A 22,153-nucleotide genomic window follows, 5' to 3' on the forward strand; every position below is an offset into this window, starting at 1 on the left:
CGCGGAAGGTGCCCGGATCCCCACGGTGCCCCTGCCCTGCCCGCCCCCCTCCCGTGCCTCCGCCGTCGGGCGGGACCCCTCCGCCCCCCCTTCCCTCACGCGCCCGCCCCCTCCGGTCTCCCAGCAACAGAGAAGGGAGCAGGCGCAGGCGCAGGCGCAGGATGGCCTGCAGGCCCCGCCCGCCGGCCCCGCTCGCGCCTACCCGGGACCCCAAGGTTCATCCAAAACCTCTCCGGTACCGCACGTTGGTCACTCCAGACACCGTCCAGACCTGCTAGAACCCCGCCGCCCCTGCCCACCCCCAGGCGGCATTGCTAACGGGATCCGGCGTCGGCCGGCGCCGCGGGCACCGTCCGGGTGCTAGGCCGTGGGTGGCGGACGGACACATCGAACCAGAGACGTCCTCGGCGAACGTTTCAGCCATCCAGCAGAAGCAAGCTTCTCGATTTGTAGGAGGAAACAGGCTCCCCAGGCCCAGGCCCAGGCCGGGCTGAGGAAGGGGGAAGTCCCTCGTGTCTGCCCCGCCCGTCATTCCAGGACAGAGTGAGTGCATCGCCGACCTCTGCTCCTACTCTCTGGAGTCAAAGTGAAAATCTGAAAGGACAGTTTCCCCCAGGATGGGGGTGATGGAAACGGGAGGGGGTGGTGACAAAAAATGGGTACCTTGAACCTGCCACGATAAGTAAGTCGACTGGCAACATTTAAAAAACAAAAAGTTTGGAATCCAATGCCAGTGGTTCACATCTGTAATCCTAGCAGCTCAGGTGGCTGAGATCTGAGAACCTAGGTCTGAAGTCAGCTAGGCAGGAAAGCCTGGGAGACTCTTCTATCCAATTAACAGCAAAAAGCTGGAAGTGGAGCTGTGGCACAAGTGGCAGAGCACCATCCTTGAGTGAAAAAAACTAAGGAAGAGTGCCTTGGCCCCGAGTTCAAGCTCCAGTACAGCATACCCAAAATATGAAAAAGTCGGATGTGGGGAAGACAAAGCATCACTCTCTTTAACCATGAAGACAGTACCTCAAATAGTATGCACAAAACCCAGCTGAAGGAGCTCCAAGTAGGTGGACTCCACACATGCTTTAAACTTCTAAATGAAATTCCTGCGAATATTAAAGCAGGGATCCGTTCACCTGAGAACAGTTCCAAGTTGGTAGCTTCCCTGTCTGAAGAATTCCATCTTGGGAAGCTGCAGAACTTAAGTTTAACTTCCTCATCAAGTAACAGAACAGACACATCCCAAGCCTAAAAGAACCAGCGCTTTGCCAGGAAACACTAAGCAGCAGTGACTCAACAAACAGCATCACATTTTTAAAAAAGAAAATGATTAATTTTTAGTGGCAAAGACAAAGTCATAAGATAGGGGGAAAACTACTTCAAACAGAAGCCACTAAAAAAAAAATTCTAAGGGAGAGGAGTTAGTCACAAAAGATTACATGAAACTCTTATCTCTAGGTGCCAGCCTTGAGCAAAAAGCCAAGCAAGAGCTGGAAGCCCTGATTTCAAGTCCCAGTAAAGACACACACACACACACACACACACACACACACACAGAGATAATAAAAATACTGAATTTGTATGGTGTATATAAATTATATACAGTATATAATTTACATCAGTAAAGCTGTTTCAATTCATGGCAGCACACTAGGTCAAAATTACTCTAAATCCAGGGCAGCGCAGTAGGTCCAAGTTAATCTAAAATATAGACTTCCTACTGTAACACAGAAGCTCTTGGCAAAATCTGGACCAGCTGATATGAGTACTGAATAGAAGCCCTGCTATATTTATCTGGGGGAAAAAATGCTCTCACTTCAACTCTGGGAAGAATTTCATAGTCTTTCTCAAGGTCATCAGTCTTCTAGAAATCCCCATCTGGCTTTAGGTTCCTGTTCCAAAACCATTGGAAAAATCAAAACAGGCACAAAAAAAAAAAAAAAACCACTTTCAAAACAACACCTTTAACTTATGTGGGCTAGGGGAAAGGCAGAAAATCATGGAATAGACATGGCTTCATCAGCAGACAGCTGACAGCAGACAGCTGAGAATTCACTATTGCCATAGAAACTCAAGTCCAAAATAGACTATACATTTCCTCAGGGAAAGTGCCTCAAAAGATCCCAAATAAGGGCAGGTGCTAGTGGCTCACGTCTGTAATCCTAGCTACTCAGGAAACCGAGATATCAGGATTGCAGTTTAATGCCAGCCCAGACAGGAGACTCTTATCTCCAATTAACCAGCAAAAAGCCAGAAGTGTGGTTCAAGTGGTAGAGTGCCAGCCTTGAGCAGAAAAAGCTAAGGACAGTGCCCAGCCTGGACACACACACACACACACACACACACACACACACACACACACACACACACACACACACACACACACACACACACACACACACACACACACACACACACACACACACACACACACCAAATAAAATACACCAAAAAAAAAAATGGTAAGGACCTTCAACTTGGCAAACTCCCTTCTCTTTCCAATGTTTCATTTCCTAGAGACCAGAGATCATCATGAGAAGCCCCTGCTGTGCCCACAAGGCCTGCTGGCATCAGAGTCACAGCTGTCCCCAGGGAGAGGAAGGCAAGGGGACCTGCACTGGGAAGCTTTCAGAGAACATTTCCTGCTGCTTTCAATTCACAAGACATGCCGACCTGAATTCTCTCTTATCCCTAGGCAAATTAAAAGACCAAATGTTATTAAGCAATTAATAATAGAGTAGATTGCTATTTGGCTTCTGTGTCTCTGACAGGCTCCTGTTCCAAAGGGCCTGCTTCAATCTCTAAGGACAAAATGACTATGGCAATTCCAAGAGGAAAGAAAACTGGCAAGGGCCTAAAACTGTGCCTCTATCAGTTGACTGTCTCCTGGATGAATGCTGACTTTCCCTTGGCATTCTCTGCCTTCTTCATTGGGCCTGGAAAAGCAATACACAACACACATCCATGTCCTCACACACACAAAACTGTCAATCCACACCTGTTTACTACAGCCTCATTTTTAACCTTGCAAAAATCAGTAACCCTAACAATCTGCTAGAATATAGAATATGGAGGGCTGGAGGTTTTTATTAATGTACCATTAATGTACCTAAAGCACCCTAAACATTGACTAGCGCAAAGTAGGCTCTCCATGAATTTTTTTTTTTTCTTTTTGCCAGTCCTGGGGCTTGAACCCAGGCCTGGGCACTGTCCCTGAGCTTCTTTTGGGCTCACCATCGCTTCCAGCTTTTTCTGTTTATGTGGTACTGAGGAATCAAGGGCTTCATGCATGCTAGAAAAGCACTCTACCATATTCCTAGCTCTCCATGAATATTTCTAAGGCTAAATGAATTAAGGGCCTACTATGTGCAGGAGGCTGTGCTAGGCCAACTTCTGCCTCTTGGGCCTCAAGAGGCTGCCTCCTTGAGTCCTCCACTCGCCAGGGGGCGCTGTAGGGAACCGCAGACATTCTTTCGGTTACTCTCTGACCCAGTGAAGCCGCTGCCCGGAGCCAAGATGGCGGCATCGGTGGCCGCTGTAGCCGGGCGTCTGCGGCGGGCCATTCGAAGGTCGTCCTCATGGCAGGGTCCCAGCCCTCGACCCCTCTCAGCCGAACCCCCTCCAGCCCAAGGATCGGCCGTGCGGGACACCTTCCTGAGCTTCTTTCGGGATCGCCATGGCCATCGGCTGGTGCCTTCGGCATCAGTGCGGCCTAGGGGCGACCCCAGTCTGCTGTTCGTTAACGCCGGCATGAATCAGGTGAGGGCGGAGCCACACCGGTCAGGGGGCGGAGCTCGCGAGCCTTCCGGACAAAGGCTGCGGGATTGGGCGAATAAGGCAAGGGGCGGAGCTTTCGGGGTAAGAGGGAGGTGCGTGGTTGGATAGAGGGATTGGAGGCGGGGCTTACGGCTTGAAGAAGGCTTGACTCAAAGGTCCAGAATTGAAGGCACAGGGTCCTTGTCTCCAGGCTTGGCCAGGCCGGGAGGGAAGATTTCATTAGTAAAATATAAATTAGGGCCGGGAGCTGGTGGCTCACGCCTGTAATCCTAGCTACTCAGGAGGCTGAGATATGAGGATCGCAGTTCAAAGCCAGCCCTGGCAGGAAACTCCGTGAGACTCTAATCTCCAATAAACCACCAGAAAACCAGAAGTGGTGCTGTGGCTCAAGTGGTAGAGCGCTTGCCTTGAGCTGAAGAGCTGAGGGACAGCGCCCAGGCCCAGAGTTCAAGACCCACGACCGACCAAAAACACACACAAAAAAACATTAAATAAGAGGTTTATTGAGCACCTGCTGTGTGCTAGGTAATGCATTTTCCCCTAAGCTTTTTGTTGTTGTGCCTGCCCTGGGCTTGAACTCAGGGACATAGGGGCTGAGCTTTTTTGCTTAAGGCTAGCAGTTTACTACATGAGCCACAGCTCCACTTTCAGCTTTTCTTTCTTTCTTTCTTTCTTCCTTCCTTCCTTCTTTTCTTTCTTTCTTTCTTTCTTTCTTTGTTTCTTTCTTTCTTTGTTTCTTTCTTGGAATACAGTCATCCCTTGCTATATCACAGTTCACTTATTGCACCTTCACTGTATCGGTTATTTTTTTTAATAGATAAATAATGATTCCTCACCTGGTTTTACAAAAAATATAAATAGTGATCCCTCATGTCACGGGAGTTATATTCCAAAGACCTCCACGATATGTTAAAATCTGCAAAGTAGCTCATGCTTGTAATCCTCACTAGTCAGGAGACTGAGATCTGAGGATTGGGGTTCAAAGTCAGCCCAAGCAGGAAAGTCCTTGAGACCCATCTCCAATAAATTACAAAAAAAGACAGATATGCTTTTGCTAGGCCCTGTGAATTAATTAAAAGCCCCTCCCCCCAACTTTGTATCTGTGTCCTTTGAACTAGCCTATTCTTGGCTGCAGTCCCTCACCTTGTTCCTGGGAAGAAGGAAAAGATTCTGATAGCTCTCTGTGTGAAAGGCAAACTACCCCTCACACAAGCAATGTCTTCTTAGCATCTTAAAGAAAATAGCTCAAAACTCAGCCGAACACCTTGTTCCTGTTCTGTTTCAGTAATAAAGCAACAATTTCTCCAGAATTCTTCCAGAGACAAAGGCTGAGCTAATAAACACAAATCAGGCCATACCTTCAACTTGTGACTGGCTTTGGGTTTTTTTTTGTATGTGTATATGTGCCACTCCTGGCAAGTGAGCTCAGGGCCTGAGTGCTATCCTTGAGCTTCTTTTGCTCAGTTAGAGATAAGAGTCTCTCAGATTTATTTGGCTAGGCTGGCTTTGAACCAGAATCCTCAGATCTCAGCCTCCCGAGTGGATTACCACCTGCATCCAGCATTCTTTTTTTTTGGGGGGGGGGTCCAGTCGAGGGACCTGAACTCTGGGCCTGGGCACTGCCCCTCAGCTCTTCAGCTCAAGGCTAGCGCTCTACCACTTGAGCCACAGCGCCACTTCCGGCTTTTTTCTTTTTGCTTATGTGGTGCTGAGGAATCCAACCCAGGGCCTCATGCATGCAAGGCAAGCGCTCTACCACTGAGCCACCTTCCCAGCCCTGCATCCGGCATTCTTAAAATACCTTTATGTGCTTCTAGTTCAAGCCCATCTTCCTGGGCACCGTGGATCCTCGCAGTGAAATGGCAGGCTTCCGACGCGTGGCCAATAGCCAGAAGTGTGTGCGGGCTGGAGGACGCCACAACGACCTGGAGGATGTGGGCCGAGACCTCTCCCATCATACCTTCTTTGAGATGCTTGGCAACTGGGCTTTTAGGGGTGAATATTTTAAGGTGAGTCTCCAGGGAGCTGAAGGGTTAAGAAAGAATCAGCAGCCAGGCGCTGGTGGCTCACGCCTGTAGTCCTAGCTACTCAGGAGGCTGAGATCTGAGGATCGCAGTTCAAAGCCAGCCCAGGCAAGGAAAATCCGTGAGACTCTTATCTCCATTTAACTGCCAGGAAACCAGAAGTGGCGCTGTGGCTCAACTGGTAGAGCGCTTGCTTTGAGCCAAAGAGCTGAGGGACAGCGCCCAGGCCCAGAGTTCAAGCCCCACGACTGACAAAAAAAAGAAAAAAGAAAGAAAAAAATAGGTCAAGATCTATCTTGTCTCCACTTTCCTGACTGCTTGCATAAAGGCTTATACTAGACACAGAAGTGAAGCACTGGATGATGGGTATAAAGGGAATACGTCACTTCCCTAACTGGATTGTAAGTCTGCCGAGGGCAGAGACTGGGCTTCCTGCCTAATGTCTGGTCAGAGTTGTCTGAATAAATGACCAGGCAGCAAGGCTGAGAAAGCTAACTGCAGTTAAAGTCACCTAAACTGAGGCGGACAGAGTTTCTGAAGAAGGTAGGACTCATTCTAGAACCGGAAGGAGACTAAAGAAGAGCAGGAAGCTTTCCCGGGAGGAGAATCCTCAAGGCAGACACGGTCGTGGCATGTTCTAGCAACAGCGTAGGGAGTGGGAATGATTTTGTCCTGAACTCACATGGTTGGCTGGCGCATCCGTGGGGCCTCTTTCTCACCCACATTCCTCCTCCCTCCACACTGGGGTCCACTACAGGAGGAAGCTTGCAGCATGGCCTGGGAACTGCTGACTGAGGTTTATGGCATCCCTAAGGATAGACTCTGGGTCTCCTACTTTGGTGGTGACCCCAAAGCTGGTCTGGACCCAGACCTGGAGAGCAGGGACATCTGGCTCAGCTTAGGGTAAGTCAATCCCTCATGATGCCCGTTCCTGGCAGACAGGACTGGAAGAGAGACCACCAGACCATTCCATTCAACATATCCCAGCATGCTGTGGGTCAGCCCTGTTCTTCCTCTTGCTGCTCTGGGACCTCGAGGAGGGATGGTCATGACAGGAGTCCCCGCTTCTGAATGCGTCCATCTCACACCATGTTCCTGGCTTGGTTCCCAGGGTGCCCACCAGTCGTGTGCTTTCCTTCGGACCCCAAGAGAACTTCTGGGAGATGGGCGACACTGGCCCCTGTGGGCCCTGTACCGAGATCCACTATGACCTGGCTGGAGGGGTCGGAGCCCCACAGCTGGTGGAGCTTTGGAATCTGGTCTTCATGCAGCACAACAGGTAACCAGGGCCAGAGAAGGAGCAGCATTCCTGACCAGAAGTGGAAAAGTTGACAGTTGGAAAACGGATCCAATTAGGAAAATGAACACGGAAAAGGCACCTCGAATGTCAGGCACGTTTGTAAACACTGCGGCTAGCGACTGACAGATTAGTCATGCTGTCATCATATGGTGGGGTTGAACTTGGTGATCTCTTAAGATTTTCTTCTAGCCTTGATATGCCTTTTTTTCCCCCCTTTCTGTCAGTACTGGAGCTTGAACTCGGGGCCTCATGCTCTTGTTTAGCTTTTTCACTCAAGGCTGGCACTCTGTCACTTGAGCCACAGCTCTACTTCTAGCTTTGCTGATTAAGTTGAGATAAGAGTCTCATGGACTTTCCTGCCCAGGCTGGCTTCAAACCATGAAGCTCAGATCACAGCCTCCTGAGTAGCTAGGATTATAGGCTTGAGCTGCCAGAGCCTGGTGACATGTCTTTCTTTAAGGACAAAGAATTCTGCCCCATAGGCAATGTTTGGGTCCAGGCAAGACCCCAAGCAGGCATGATGCTAGAGTGAGAAAGGACCACAGAGTATCATCTGTTACCCGTGGTGTTACCGCCTGTCCCTCCTCCCACCATCAGCCTCCTTGGGTTCCTCTCCCTTTCTCTACTGCACTTGGTGCTGGGTGGGCCTCACCTTGCACTTTCCCTGACCAGAGAGGCCGATGGAAGCCTGCAGCCCCTGCCCCATCGGCACGTGGACACAGGAATGGGCCTGGAGAGGCTGGTGGCTGTGCTGCAAGGCAAGAGATCCACCTACGACACCGACCTCTTCTCCCCGCTGCTCAGTGCCATACACCAGGTGAGCCGCCTCTGCCCTTCAGAGGATGGAGCAGTACCCAGAAGTGACCATGGGGATTTCCTTTGAGTATGAGAGACAGACGATAAATAAATGTATGCAGAAGCAAGATAGCAACTTGCAGATTGAGAACAAGCAGTAAATATGGTCATAACTAGCAGGGGGCACAAAGAACTCTTAAACAAGTGTGTGAAGGAGGTCCACCAAAGTCACGCAGCCTGTAAAAACAGCCACAGACAGCTGCTACCCCCCTAGAAGGGAGAGCAGCTGCCGAGGCCCTGAGGCGGGAAAGGGCTTGACATGTTCCGAGGACAAAAAAGGCAACCTGCCAGCTAAAGCAGAACCACATGGGATACGGGTGGGAGACCATGTCATTTCTTGGAATAATAAACACCTTAGCACTTCCTGACTTAAAATCGCCATGGAGAAAGTGGTGCTGTGCCTCAAGTGGTAGAATGCTCACCTTGAGCTGAAGAGCTGAGGAGCTGAGGGACAGCGCCCAGGCCCAGAGTTCAAGCCCCATGACCAACAAAAAAGAGTGAGTCTCATAGACTTTTGTTGTTGTTGTTGTTGGTTGTGGGGCCTGTACTCTGGGCCTGGGCGCTGTCCCTCAGCTCTTCAACTCAAGGAGAGAGCTCTACCACTTGAGCCACAGAGCCACTTCTGGCTTTTTCTGCTTATGTGGTGCTAAGGAATCGAACCCAGCGCCTGATGCATACAAGGCAAGCACTCTACCACTGAGCCACCTTCCCAACCCTCATAGACTTTTCTTTTCTTTCTTTCTTTCTTTCTTTTTTTTTTATCCAGTCGTGGGGCCTGAACTCTGGGCCTGGGCGCTGTCCCTCAGCTCTTCAGCTCAAGGCTAACGCTCTACCACTTGAGCCACAGCGCCACTTCCGGCTTTTTTCTTTTTGCTTATGTGGTGCTGAGGAATCGAACCCAGGGTCTCAGGCATGCAAGGCAAGCGCTCTACCACTGAGCCACCTTCCCAGCCCTCATAGACTTTTCTTCACCTGACTTCAAACTGCAATCCTCAAACCTCAGCCTCCTGAGGAGCGAGGATTACAGGCGGGAGCCTCTGGCCATGCTGTTAGTCTTGAGTGAGCTTACCTGTGCACCTGTGCGCAGGCACAGGCAGGTCTCCTGCTGGCTGCCAGTGTGGGACAGTGGGGTGACCTGGGGAGCCCAGGCTCGCTCACCTCACGACAAAGCAAGGCTCCAAAGAGGAGAACAGAACCACAGGCTCCCAACCATGTCCTTTCCACTGACTGCCTCAGTCCCAGCAAGGCATGGGCAGACGCAGACTCAGATGGAGAAATCGATTCCATCGCTTTATGGGGAAACGACTGTAAACACATCCAAAAGCTGCATGGGCTTAAAAAAAAAAAGAGAGAAAAAAAAAAGGAGGAGCCTTTAATAACCGACCTCCCACAGCGGGGAAGGCAGGAGTCACATCTGGTGAGGCCTTGAAGAACAGAATGACTTTCCTTCTGCCTGTGGTGAGGGGGGCTGGGAGGGGCGGGGCAGGACCGCTGTGCGCCTGTGAAAGGACATTTCCATCATCTGCGGATGATGGGCCCCCGGGAGGCTGTCACCAGTCCAGGCAAGAGGGCAGGGCGCCGCTTCCTGGGTAGCAATGGGGGAAGGAAAGCAGATGAGCAGGAGGATCTTGGGGAGGGAGAAGGAAGGGCCTGGGAAGGGAGCTGTGCCTAACATGGGGACCTAGGAAGAGCAGGTTAGAAGCGGGGCAAGTCAGACAGGCGCCCATCCTAGCTACTCAGGAGGCTGAGATCTGAGGATCACGGTTCAAAGCCAGCCCAGGCAGGGAAGTCCGTGAGACTCTCCAATAAAGCACTAGAAAACCGGAAGGGGCACTGTGGCTCAAGCGGTAGAGCGCTCGCCTTGAGCTGAAGAGCGCAAGGACATTGCCCCAGCCTAGAGTTCAAGCCTCATGAAGTGGGGCAAATCAAGTGCTATAACCACGTAGCCCTCGGACGTGCACCCGCTTTCTGCCCATCCTCTGCTCCCCAGGGCTGGGAGGCAGAGCAGGAAGTGAAGAGCACTTGGAATCAGATGTCACCTCTGAGCCAGCATACCAGCTGTGTGGCCTGTCACTGAGCTTTCTGTCACCAAGCCTCTGCCCTCTCCTCCCCCAGTATTGGGGCTTGAACTCAAGGCCTGGGTGCTGTCCCTTAGTTTTTTTGCTCAAATCTGGTGCTCTACCACTTGAACCACAGTTCCACTTCTGACTTGTTGATGGTTAATTGGAAATAAGAGTCTCATAGGCTTTTTCCTGCTTAGGCTGGCTTTGAACAGCTCTCAGCCTCCAAAGTAACTAGGATTACAGGCAGAAGCCATTGGCATCCAACTCTCTTTCTCCTCTCTTTCTTCCTTGAAAACAAAGGTAACCATGCCTCCCAGAGGGGTTGGTTTAGAGATAGCAGGTCCTGGTAGAGTCAGTAAGCAAGTGCCATGATGGCACTATTTTTTTTTTCCTGTCAATCAAGGGGCTTGAACTCTGGGCCTGGGCGCTGTCCCTCAGCTTCAGTTCAAGGTGAGAGTACTCCAATATTTGAGCCACAGCACCACTTCAGTTTTCTTGTGCTTAATTGGAGCTAAGAATCTCATGGAGGGGCTGGGAAGGTGGCTTATTGGTAGAGTGCTTGCTTTGCATGCCTGAGGCCCTGGGTTCGATTCCTCAGCACCACATAAGCAAAAAGAAAAAAGCCGGAAGTGGTGTTGTGGCTCAATTGGTAGAGCACTAGCCTTGAGCTGAAGAGCTGAGGGACAGCGCCCAGGCCCAGCCTTCAGGCCCCACGACTGGACCCCCCCCAAAAAAAGAATCTTATGGAGGAAGTAGCACTGTGCTTCAAGTGGTAGAGCACTCGTCTTGAGCTGAAGAGCTGAGGGACAGCGCCCAGGCCCAGAGTTCAAGCCCCATAACTGACCAAAAAAAAAAAAAGTCTCATGGACTTTGCTGCCTGGGCTGGCTTTGAACCACCATCCTCAGACCTCAGCCTCCTGAGTAGCTAGGATTTCAGGTGTGAGCCACCGGTGCCCAGCTCCTGATGTCACTAGTAGTGCCCAGGATGAGCCCCGGGACAGTGGAGCCTGACCCGTGTTTGCTTGGGTGGCTCTCCACAAGGCCATAGTGGAGGCGCTCAGCCCAGGGCTGAGGGCAGATACCCTGCGGTTTATGATGAGAACCACCGAGACCAGCTCAGGCAGGGCCAGCGGCTATGTCTTCTTCTCTTGTGCATTCCAGGGCTGCGGGGCACCCCCTTACTCAGGCCGAGTCGGGGAGGCAGATGAGGGGCGCATCGACACGGCGTACCGCGTGGTGGCGGATCACATGCGCACCATCAGCGTGTGCATTGCTGACGGCGTCTCTCCGGGGATGTCGGGAGCCCCGTGAGTCTGGAAGGGCTACAGGGAGGGAGGGGAAGGGGCAAGGGCCTTGGGGTGGGGGCAGACACCCCAGCGGGCATGGCTGGACCTGACCCACCTCTGGGCTCTGAACCCTTTAGGTTGGTTCTTCGCCGGATCCTCCGCCGCGCCGTGCGGTTCTCCTCGGAGGTGCTGCGGGCACCCCCTGGCTTCTTAGGCAGCCTGGTGCCTGTGGTGGTGGAGACGCTGGTAAGGACCTCCTCACCTGGGCCTTTCTGGACCCTCAGGGAACCAAACACAGAGCACCCCAGCTCCCCACCCTGCTGTCCAACACGGTACCACCAGCGGGGTGCTCACAAAAAGCATGGAGAGATGTCAGGAGGCTCCTTGCCTGAACTCTGAAATCTGCAGGGATCCGCTTCTGCTAACCCAACCCTAAAGCATCTCCCTAGCTGGGTCCCCGGGGGAGTGGAAGTGGGGGTGGGTGGGGGCTCCGCAAGGCGGCCCGGGAAGGGAGGTAGCAGGGGCTGATTGTGTGTCACACTGCCATGCTCTCTCTCCACCTCCCCTAGGGAGCCGCTTACCCCGAACTGCAGGAGAATTCAGCCCAGGTACAGATTTGGGTGGGGAGGGGTGGTGGGGGAGCTGGGGAGGTAACTTCCCTCTGAGTTCGCCGGCTCCACTCCCGCCCTGCCCCGTGTCAGATAGCCAGCCTGGTGTCAGAGGACGAGGCGGCCTTTCTGGCCTCCCTGCAGCGGGGCCGCAGGATCATCAACCGCACCTTGAAGCACCTGGGGCCTTCGGATCTGTTCCCTGGTGAGGAGAGGGGCGTCCTGGCCACGGTGACGGGGGTTCTGGCCCGCCCTGCGCCACATACACCCTCACACACCTCCACACCAACTTCCTCCTCTGTACCCCCTTCCGACACCCAGACCTGTGCTGCCTGCCCAGCCAGCCCCCTCCCGTCCCTGCTTTCCAAGGTGGGCCTCCTGAAGCCTAAAGGTGGGAGCACTCACCTGGGAGGACCCAGCGATGGGGAAGGACCACCTGCTGGCTTCTGTGTGACTTCCCCTTCCCCCCCCCATCAACACTCTCCTCCTTCCACACAGCCGAAGTGGCCTGGTCCTTGTCACTGTCTGGAAATCTGGGGCTCCCCCTGGACCTGGTAGAGCTGATGCTGGAAGAGAAGGGGGTACAGCTGGACTCTGCTGGCCTGGAAAGGCTGGCCCAGGAGGAGGCCCAGGTACAGCTGGGGACCCCACTCTGGATTCTGGTAGGTCACCTCAGCCCCTTCTCTAGAGCAACAGCTGCTGCTGCTGAGAGGAAGCCAGAGGCTGAGATGGGGCTATCCCCTCAGTCACGGGTGATAGGAGGAGCCTCCAGCCCCACACATGACTCTAGAGAGGGACACTGACCTCGGTGAAGGAAACAGAGGACCAGAAAAGAAGCCAGCGTGGCATCCCAGAGGGTCAAGTGAGGCAGCAGCAGGTCTGGCTGATCCAAGGGAGCCTGACAGCAGATTCACCAGGAAGCTGAGAGTGGGTCTCCAGCAGCCAGCCAAGCTCTGAGGTCCGATTCTAGAGGGACTTTAGGATCCACAGGGACATGGCTGTACAAGACTCCGGTCCCATGGCATTCTCCGTAGACATGTTCTTTTTTCTCTTTCTTTTTCTTTTTGTTGGTGTGCCGACTTGAACTCTGGACCTGGGCGCTGTCCCTCAGCTCTTCAGCTCAAGGCTAGCACTGTACCATTTGAGCTACAGCGCCGCTTCCTATGTTTTGCTGGTTAATTGGAGATGAGCACCTTGTAGACTTTCCTTGACTGGACTGGCATTGAATCCCATTCCTCAGATCTCAGCCTCCTGAGTAGCTAGGATTACAGGCGTAAGCCACCATGCCCAGAGTAGACATGTTCTTATTCATGTCCATTCTGCAGCACCGGGCCCAACAAGCTGAGCCAGCTCAGGAGCAGAGATTGCACCTTGACGTCCATGCACTGGGGGAGCTACAGCGTCAGGGGGTGCCCCCAACAGATGACAGCCCCAAGTACCGCTACACCCTGCAGCCCGGTGGAGGTTATGGTGAGAGTCTGGGCCCACAGATGGCCTGTGGTGTGTCCAAGATGATGGCTAGCAACCCCTGTGCATTCCTCAGGGCAGCCACCAGGGGCCGCTATGGCCACAGTTGGAGGTACCCAGCCAGGTGCCTGTTGGCCTCAAGTCCCAGCCCCACCAGCCCAGATTGAGTACTAATAAGCATTCCGTGTCCCACCAGAGTTTGACCCCTGTGAGGCCCAGGTTCTACAGCTGTACACGGAGAACGGGACAGCGGTGGCCTCTGTGGGAGCAGGCCAGCGCTGTGGCCTCCTCCTGGACAGGACCAACTTCTACGCTGAACAGGGGGGTCAGGCTTCAGACAAGGGCTACCTGGTCCGGGCAGGGCAGCCGGTAAGCACCTCCCTCCCCGAGCGAATGAGGCGGAAGGCAGATCTGAGCCTGGATGGGAGCCAAGGAGAAGGGACAGCTGCAAGTAGGCGCTTTGGGGTCTTGGTCCCTCCCTCTCTCAGGATGTGTTATTTCCTGTACCCCGGGCCCACATTTGTGGGGGCTTCATCCTGCATGAGGTGGTGGCCCCGGCATGTCTGCAGGTGGGAGACCAAGTACAGCTGCACGTGGACGAGGTAAGGCCCACCAGCTTTCCTTAGTAGCCTATAGTCCCTTCGTCTCCCAGCCCTCACCCTCACCCAGACCCCTGGGTGACAAAAGTGTTCTAGGCCTGGCGACTGGGATGCATGGAGAAGCACACGGCCACTCACCTGCTGAACTGGGCGCTGCGGCAGACGCTGGGCCCCGGCACAGAGCCTCGGGGCTCCCATCTCAACCCCGAGCGGCTGCGCTTTGACCTGGCCACCCAGGTGAGCTGACAGTCTTCACGTAAGGGAGAGCCTGGTGATGACAGGGTTGATAGCGGAGGGCCTGAGCTCCAGGCACAGCGCTGCAGCTCTGCCTGTCCCAGGGAGGGGACAGGTGAAGCAGTGAGGCCGTGCCCTCGCCCGGCTCTGAGTTAGTACCCAGGACCACCCTCCCCTGTGTAAATATTTGTGTGTGCACGCGTGCACGCGCACGTGCATGCATGTGCAGGTACTAGAGCTTGAACTCAGATGTCACTTGACATTTTTTTTTTTGGCTGTGGGGCTTGAACTCAGGGCCTGGGCTCTGTCCTGAGCTCTTTTGCTCAAGGCTAGCATCCCACCACTTTGAGCCACTGCACCATTTCCAGTTTTCTGGTGGTTAACTGGAGACAAGAGTCCTACGGACTTTTCCTGCCCACGCTGGCTTTGAACCATCCAGGATTACAGGTGTGAGCCACCAGTGTCCAGGTCACTTGACTTTTTTGTCTCAAAGGCTGCTATTCTACCACTTGAGCTACAGATCTGTTCTGGCTTTTTGCTGGTTAACTAGGAATAACTCCATGACCACTGACTGCTCATAAGTGCATCAATAACAAGCATGTCATGTGGAGACATGTCCCATGATGCCTGTGGCTCTGTGTTCCCTACCTCCCACTCTCTAGACAGCACTGACTCCTGAGCAGCTCCGGAGAGTGGAGGGCGCCGTGCAGGAGGCCGTGGGGCGGGATGAAGCTGTGTACATGGAGGAGGTGCCCCTGGCGCTCACCGCCCACATCCCTGGTCTGCGCTCTCTGGACGAGGTGGATTGGTGGCCCTGGCCTGCCCACTTCCGGCACACCCACCAGGCAGCCTGCTCACAGGCTCTCCCCTCTCCCCTCAGGCATACCCGGACCCCGTGCGGGTGGTGTCGGTGGGTGTGCCCGTGGCCCAGGCATTGGAGCCAGCTTCCCAGGCTGCCCTGCACACCTCCATGGAGCTCTGCTGTGGCACGTGAGCCCTCTCCACTGCCCTAGCCCCAGGCCTGGGCCACACCCTTCCCCTGGTCTGTGGGACCTCCAGACCTCAGTTTGGGGCTTAGCCGCCTTCCGTCTTTCCCATCATCCCCTCTGACTTTCTCCTTCCTCCCGCCCATAGGCACCTGCTGCGTACAGGGGCGGTGAGGGACCTGGTCATTATCGGGGAGCGCCAGCTTGCCAAGGGGACCACCCGCCTTCTGGCTGTCACTGGGGAGCAGGCCCAGCAGGTCAGCATGCCTTAGCTCCAGAGACTTCTGGGTAGAGATGAGGGTCCGGGGACACACACTGCGACACTGGCACGCCAGGGTGCCCTGGTACAGCTGTCCTTAGAGCTGGTGGTTTATTATTTGGTGGCAGCCATGAACTGCAAGCCCCTGTCCTGGCCACTGAGTGTCACCAGCCACCCCTCACGGTCCTGCCGCTCCCTTGCAGGCCCGGGACGTGGGCCAGGCTCTGGCCCACGAGGTGGAAGCAGCTTCAGAGAGGCTGAGTCGAGGCACCTGTGACCTGACCGAGGCTCAGCGACTGTCCAAGGACACGGGGCAACTCACAGAAGTGAGAGCCACTCCCCCCACCCCCAAGCTGGGTCTTTCCCGTCTTCCCCAAGCACCCCAATGCTTGGGCTCTGGCTGGCCTGGGGGTGGGGGTGGCGTTGGCCCCTTGGGGAAGGGCAGGGCGACACACCGCTCTGGCCATAGGCCGTGGACACCGCGGTGATGCCCCAGTGGCAGCGGCGGGAGCTGCAGACCACGCTGAAGGCTCTGCAGCGCCGTGCCAACACAGCCGTCCGGAAGCTGGAGATGGGCCAGGTGAGAGCAGGTGCACCCATGCGCTCAGGCACTGCGGCACCAACCCGGGGAACCCTCGGAGGCTGTGTGGGGACAGGCAGGTGGGAGTAGGCGTCAGCTTCAACCCCCCCCCATCCCCACCCCTGCCCCGTGCACCACCAGGAGCCATTGCAAGGCTGTGTCCTCAGCTCTCCGCCAGGCTGCGGCTCTGCCTAAACCCTTCCCTCCAGGAAGCATTGTTCCTTGACTACTAAGCCCCTCCAGCCACGTCCTCGCACATTCAGCGACCTCGGCACAGGGGCCTGAAGCTGTGGTGACAGTCAGGGGGAGGAAGGGGCCATGCTAGGCAGCCTGATGACCTGTGTCATCACACCTGTAATCCTAACCACTCATGAGGCCCAGATCTGAAAAATCAAAGTCCTAAGCCAGCCCAGGCAGGCAAATCCAAGAAACTCTTCCATCCAATTAACCATCACAAAGCCAGAGCGGAGCGGTGGCTCAAGTAGTAGAATACCTGCCTTGAGGGGGGAAAAGCTAAGAGCATGAGACCCTGAGTTCAAGTCCCAGTCCCAGCGCCCCTCAGCCCGGCCTCTGGGCTGTCCCTCCCGCCCTACAGGCTGCAGAGAAGTCCCGGGAGCTGCTGAAGCGGCACACGAAGGGGCGTCTGATCGTGGACACAGTCTCTGCGGAGTCTCTCTCTGTGAGTCTGTCTGGAAGTCTCCCCAGGCCTGGGGAGGGCCGAGTCCTGCCGCGGAGACGGCGGGGCGTCTGAGACGCTGTGCTCACCCCTGTGTCCCCCCCCACCCCCCCCAGGTGCTGGTGAAGGTGGTGCGGCAGCTGTGTGCGCAGGCCCCCGGCACGTCCGTGCTCCTGCTCAGCCCCCAGGGCTCGGGCAGTGTGCTCTGTGCCTGCCAGGTGGCTCAGGTGAGCAAGCAGCCCCAGCCCCACCGAGCTCTGAGCCTGGTGGGGCACAGGGGCGGGGGGGGGGGGGGGACCTGCAAGGACACCCATGATGACAGGGAGGGGCGATCTCCTAGTCCCTGTGGACAGCCCCTCCCACCCAGAATGCACCCTGAGATTTCCCAGTTCCACACCCCCCCCCCACACACACACACTCATCCTGTCCAGCCCTTCTCCCTCACCTCACTAGCTGCTGCCTAGCAGCGGGGCGGGGGGGCTGATCTCTTGGACCCCACTTCCCCTTGCCTCTGCTTCTGATTCTCCTCAGGGTACTACACCTGCCTTCACAGCAGCGGCCTGGGCCCTGGCCGTGTGCAACCACATGGGGGGGAAGTCCTGGGGCTCTCGACTGGTGGCCCAGGGCACCGGAAGCACTGCTGACCTGGAAGCCGCCCTCAGCACAGCCCGAGCCTATGCCCTCAGCCAGATTCACTGAGCAACCTACCAGCACACAGGAACTAAAGACAAGCACCTGGCACCCGGCTGGAGCTGGCACAGCCTCCCCAGAGACAAGAGGCTGGAGGACCAGCAGCCGAGCCAACGGAGGCCACCTGGGCCTCATGGTACAAAGAGACAGGGACACAAGGAAGTGAGCCGAGATGCACAACCCCCACCCAATGTGAACTCCTGGCCACCAAGGCTGAGACCGCTCATTAAAAGGATCTCACACAGGGCAGGTCGCTCTGGAAGATTTTTTTTTTTAATTTATTTATTATTTTTGGTCGGTCATGGGGCTTGAACTCTGGGCCTAGGCGCTGTCCCTCAGCTCTTCAGCTCAAGGTTACACTCTACCACTTGAGCCACAGCGCCACATCCAGCTTTTTCTGCTTATGTGGTGCTGAGGAATCAAACTCAGGGCCTCCTGCATGCGAGGTAAGCACTCTACCACTGAGCCACCTTCCAGCCCCTGAAGATTTATTTTTAAGAGAGGGGGACATTCCTCTCCCAGCATGGCACTGGTGCCCCACTGCTGGTTTACTGAGTGGAAAGACTTCTCAGGACTCAAATCCTGGCTACCGAGTTCCAGAAGTGTCATTTGAAATCAATGATGGAATGATAGCAAGGCAGACTCCCCCTTCAGGCTCCCAATGTCATATAATGATCTCTCATTTGAATTAGGGCCAGTTGAATTGTTGATATACTGAGCAACAGGCCTGATAGAGACTGAGATGGTAGAAAAGCACCAGACAGGCTGCAAGTCTGCCCAGGTGGAACTCACTTCAGAAGAGTGTCAAGCTGGGTACTGGTGGCTCACATCTATAATTCTACCTACTCGGAAGGCTGACCTTTGAGGGTTGTAGTTCAGAGACGACCCAGGGAAAAAAGTCCTTAAGACTTATCTCCAATTAACCACCAGTAAGCCAGAAACAAGAGGTGTGGCTCAAGCAGTAGAGCACCAGCCTTGAATGAAGAAACGCAAGGAGGCACAAGGTCCTGAGCACAAGCCCCAGTACTAGCAAAAAGGCATGTGAAACAGTGATAGAAAAAGCTAGAAGTGCTCAGGGAGGCAAGGGTAGCATTACTGTCTCCCTGTGAAGTGGCACTGAGCTGGGAACCAGGAAGAGAGGATGTGAGTCTCACAGAGATCTGAGGGAAAGTGTTCTGGGCTGAGGAGACAGTCAGTGCACAGGCCCTGAGTGAGGGGGAGGAGACTAGTGTCATTAGGCAATGAGCTAGGACAGTGGCAAGTTACAGGGTCTGCCCAATGCTGTGCTTTTGATCTGTTCTTTTTGGTGGCTTTGAGGTGACACTTGCTAGGGTGACACCACCACTTGAGCCATGCATCCAGTCCTGCTTTTTTGCTGTTAGTTTTAGAGACAGAATGTAGCTTCCAAAATCCTCTAAAGTCACAGCCTCCTGGGTGGGTAGGATTACAGGTGTGAACCACATGTACCCAGAAAATGCTGTATTTTAAAACAAGCGACACACTTGTCCAAAGCCAGGGCAGCAGGTGGAAACAGCTGGAGCTGAAAACTTGCCCAGAGCAGGATGAAGACATGGGTGAAGGCCTTCTGGCAGAGTGAAGCCCCCTGGCTCTTATTCAGGTACTAGAATTCTGCCTCTGTCTCTACTTCTTGTTACTAGCTGAAGAAAGGACCGCCAGGAGTCCATCTTCAAGGCTAGGAAGCACATTAGATGGCTGGGAATGTGGCTTAGTGGTAGAGTGCTTGGCTAGCATGATGAAGCCCCGGGTTTGATTCCTCAGTACCACATACACATACACAGAAAAAGCTGGAAGTGGTGCTATGGCTCCAGTGGTAGGGCACTAGCCTTGAACAAAAGAAGCTCAAGGATAGTAACCAGGCACTGAGTTCAAGCCCCAGAACTAGTTAAAACACACACAAACACACATTAGCACTGAGTCTAATGTCATCCCTACTCCCTGCGTGGTGTCAGCTTAAGGTGAGGATTTGGTGGGAAGTCACTGGTAAGTTTGAGGACCTAGACCTTCAGGGCCAGTGTGTGTGTGTGTGTGTGTGTGTGTGTGTGTGTGTGTGTGTGTGTGTGTGTGTGTGTGTGTGTGTGTGTGTGTGTGTGCATTTTCCCTTGGCTTTTTTGCTCAAAACTGGTGCTCTACCACTACAGCCATGCCACACTTGCAGCTTTTTGGTAGTTAGTTGGAGATAAAAGTCCCAAACTTAGCCGGGCGCTGTAATCCTAGCTACTCAGGAGGCTGAGATCTGAGGATCGCGGTTCAAAGCCAGCCCGGGCAGGAGAGACTGTGAGACTCCTATCTCCAATAAACCACCAGAAAACCGGAAGTGGTGCTGTAGCTCAAATGGTAGAGCGCTAGCCTTGAGCTGAAGAGTTGAGGGACAGCGCCCAGGCCCATGACCGGACCCAAAAAAAAAAAAAAAGTCTCAAACTTTCCTGCCCAGGCTGGCTTCTAATTAAAATTCTCAATTCTCAGCCTCCAGGGTAACTACATTACGGGCATGGGCCACAGATGCCCAGCTGGTACCCTCACTTTATTCACAAGTCACCTGGACATCACCTGGGCATCTGAGATGCTAACTTACCCAAGATGCCTTCTGGGAGTCCTGGAGGGAGCAGCAATGAAAGCTAAATTCTGCCATGATGGGAACCCCTTCCTGCCCAGCTCCTCCTCCCCTGCCCAGCTCCCCCTCCTCTCCCAACCCCTCCCCTGCCCAGCTCCTCCCCCCTCCCAACTCCTCCCTGCCCAGCTCCCCCTCCCCTGCCCAGCTCCTCCCCCCCTCCCAACTCCTCCCTGCCCAGCTCCTCCCCCCTCCCAACTCCTCCCTGCCCAGATCCCCCTCCCCTGCCTAGCTCCCCCCCCTCCCAACTCCTCCCTGTCCAGCTCCTCCTCCCCTGTCCAGCTCCCCCTCCTCTGCCCAGCTCCTCCTCCCCCACCAGCTCCTCCTCCCCTCCACCCAGCTCCTCCTCCCCTCCACCCAGCTCCTCCTCCCCCACCAGCTCCTCCTCCCCTCCACCCAGCTCCCCCTCCACTGCCCAGATCCCCCTCCTCTGCCCAGCTCCTCCTCCCCCACCAGCTCCTCCTCCCCTCCCCCACCAGCTCCTCCTCCCCTGCCCAGCTCCTCCTCCCCTCCACCCAGCTCCCCCTCCCCTGCCCAGCTCCTCCTCCCCTCCACCCAGCGCCTCCTCCCCTGCCCAGCTCCCCCTCCTCTGCCCAGCTCCTCCTCCCCCACCAGCTCCTCCTCCCCTCCCCCACCAGCTCCTCCTCCCCCACCAGCTCCTCCTCCCCTCCACCCAGTTCCTCCTTCCCTGCCCAGCTCCTCCTCCCTTCCACTCAGGTCCTCCTCCCCTGCCCAGCTCCTCCTCCCCTGCCCAGCTCCTCCTCCCCTGCCCAGCTCCTCCTCCACCCAGCTCCTCCTCCACCCAGCTCCTCCTCCCCTGCCCAGCTCCTCCTCCCCTGCCCAGCTCCTCCTCCACCCAGCTCCTCCTCCTCCACCCAGCTCCTCCTCCCCTGCCCAGCTCCTCCTCCCCTGCCCAGCTCCTCCTCTACCCAGCTCCTCCTCCCCTGCCCAGCTCCTCCTCCACCCAGCTCCTCCTCCATCCAACTCCTCCTCCACCCAGCTCCTCCTCCACCCAGCTCCTCCTCCCCTGCCCAGCTCCTCCTCCACCCAGCTCCTCCTCCACCCAGCTCCTCCTCCCCTGCCCAGCTCCTCCTCCCCTGCCCAGCTCCTCCTCCACCCAGCTCCTCCTCCTCCACCCAGCTCCTCCTCCCCTGCCCAGCTCCTCCTCCCCTGCCCAGCTCCTCCTCTACCCAGCTCCTCCTCCCCTGCCCAGCTCCTCCTCCACCCAGCTCCTCCTCCACCCAGCTCCTCCTCCACCCAGCTCCTCCTCCTCCACCCAGCTCCTCCTCCCCTGCCCAGCTCCTCCTCCACCCAGTTCCTCCTCCTCCACCCAGCTCCTCCTCCCCTTCCCAGCTCCTCCTCCCCTGCCCAGCTCCTCCTTCCCTCCACCCAGCTCCTCCTCCACCCAGCTCCTCCTCCACCCAGCTCCTCCTCCACCCAGCTCCTCCTCCCCTGCCCAGCTCCTCCTCCCCTGCCCAGCTCCTCCTCCACCCAACTCCTCCTCCCTGCCCAGCTCCTCCTCCACCCAGCTCCTCCTTCCCTCCACCCAGCTCCTCCTCCACCCAGCTCCTCCTCCACCCAACTCCTCCTCCCTGCCCAGCTCCTCCTTCCCTCCACCCAGCTCCTCCTCCACCCAGCTCCTCCTTCCCTCCACCCAGCTCCTCCTTCCCTCCACCCGGCTCCTCCTCCACCGAGCTCCTCCTCCACCCAGCTCCTCCTCCCCTGCCCAGCTCCTCCTCCCCTGCCCAGCTCCTCTTCCCTGCCCAGCTCCTCCTCCACCGAGCTCCTCCTCCACCCAGCTCCTCCTCCCCTGCCCAGCTCCTCCTCCACCCAGCTCCTCCTTCCCTCCACCCAGCTCCTCCTCCCCTGCCCAGCTCCTCCTCCCTGCCCAGCTCCTCCTCCACCCAGCTCCTCCTCGCTGGAGGACAGCCCGACTCGCCCGGAGGTTCAGGGACCCCAGCCCCATCCATCCTGCCAGGCTAGGAGTGGAGAGGCCTGGGGCTGTGAAGGGGCCCAGGCCGCCTGGGCCCGTCTCGGCCGTCCTCCTGCAGGTCTGGGGTCGGCCGGGCCGGGCCCGGGGAGATCCTCTCGCCCCAGCCCTTTCCAAACAGTGCCCCGCGCTGCGG

The 22,153-nt window shown here is 55.8% G+C and overlaps 1 protein-coding gene across 1 annotated transcript; it reads left to right on the forward strand.

Annotated features, from left to right (window-relative positions):
• Positions 1-3,406: 3,406 nt before the first annotated feature.
• Positions 3,407-17,638, forward strand: Aars2 (alanyl-tRNA synthetase 2, mitochondrial). Its single transcript, XM_070023627.1, has 22 exons — positions 3,407-3,753; positions 5,589-5,780; positions 6,553-6,698; positions 6,907-7,074; positions 7,768-7,912; positions 11,175-11,320; positions 11,437-11,545; positions 11,869-11,907; positions 12,001-12,112; positions 12,406-12,539; positions 13,233-13,377; positions 13,571-13,743; positions 13,863-13,976; positions 14,070-14,210; positions 14,870-15,007; positions 15,088-15,197; positions 15,342-15,450; positions 15,656-15,778; positions 15,922-16,032; positions 16,628-16,711; positions 16,825-16,935; positions 17,240-17,638. Exons 1-22 carry the CDS (start codon positions 3,511-3,513, stop codon positions 17,405-17,407), a joined length of 2,961 nt encoding a protein of 986 aa, XP_069879728.1. The 5' UTR covers positions 3,407-3,510; the 3' UTR covers positions 17,408-17,638.
• The last annotated feature ends 4,515 nt before the right edge of the window (positions 17,639-22,153 follow it).

This window comes from Dipodomys merriami, unplaced genomic scaffold, assembly GCF_024711535.1.
Source record: "Dipodomys merriami isolate MVZ:Mamm:240054 unplaced genomic scaffold, mDipMer1.0.p SCAF_16, whole genome shotgun sequence".
Taxonomy (NCBI): Eukaryota; Metazoa; Chordata; class Mammalia; order Rodentia; family Heteromyidae; genus Dipodomys; species Dipodomys merriami.

Bases quoted from the DNA above. Each gene is read 5' to 3' on its own strand.
- Aars2 (XM_070023627.1), top strand. From the start codon at position 3,511: ATGGCGGCATCGGTGGCCGCTGTAGCCGGGCGTCTGCGGCGGGCCATT. The intron at 3,754-5,588 runs GTGAGGGCGGAG...ATGTGCTTCTAG, and splicing joins TTAACGCCGGCATGAATCAG to TTCAAGCCCATCTTCCTGGG. The intron at 16,936-17,239 runs GTGAGCAAGCAG...GATTCTCCTCAG, and splicing joins GTGCCTGCCAGGTGGCTCAG to GGTACTACACCTGCCTTCAC.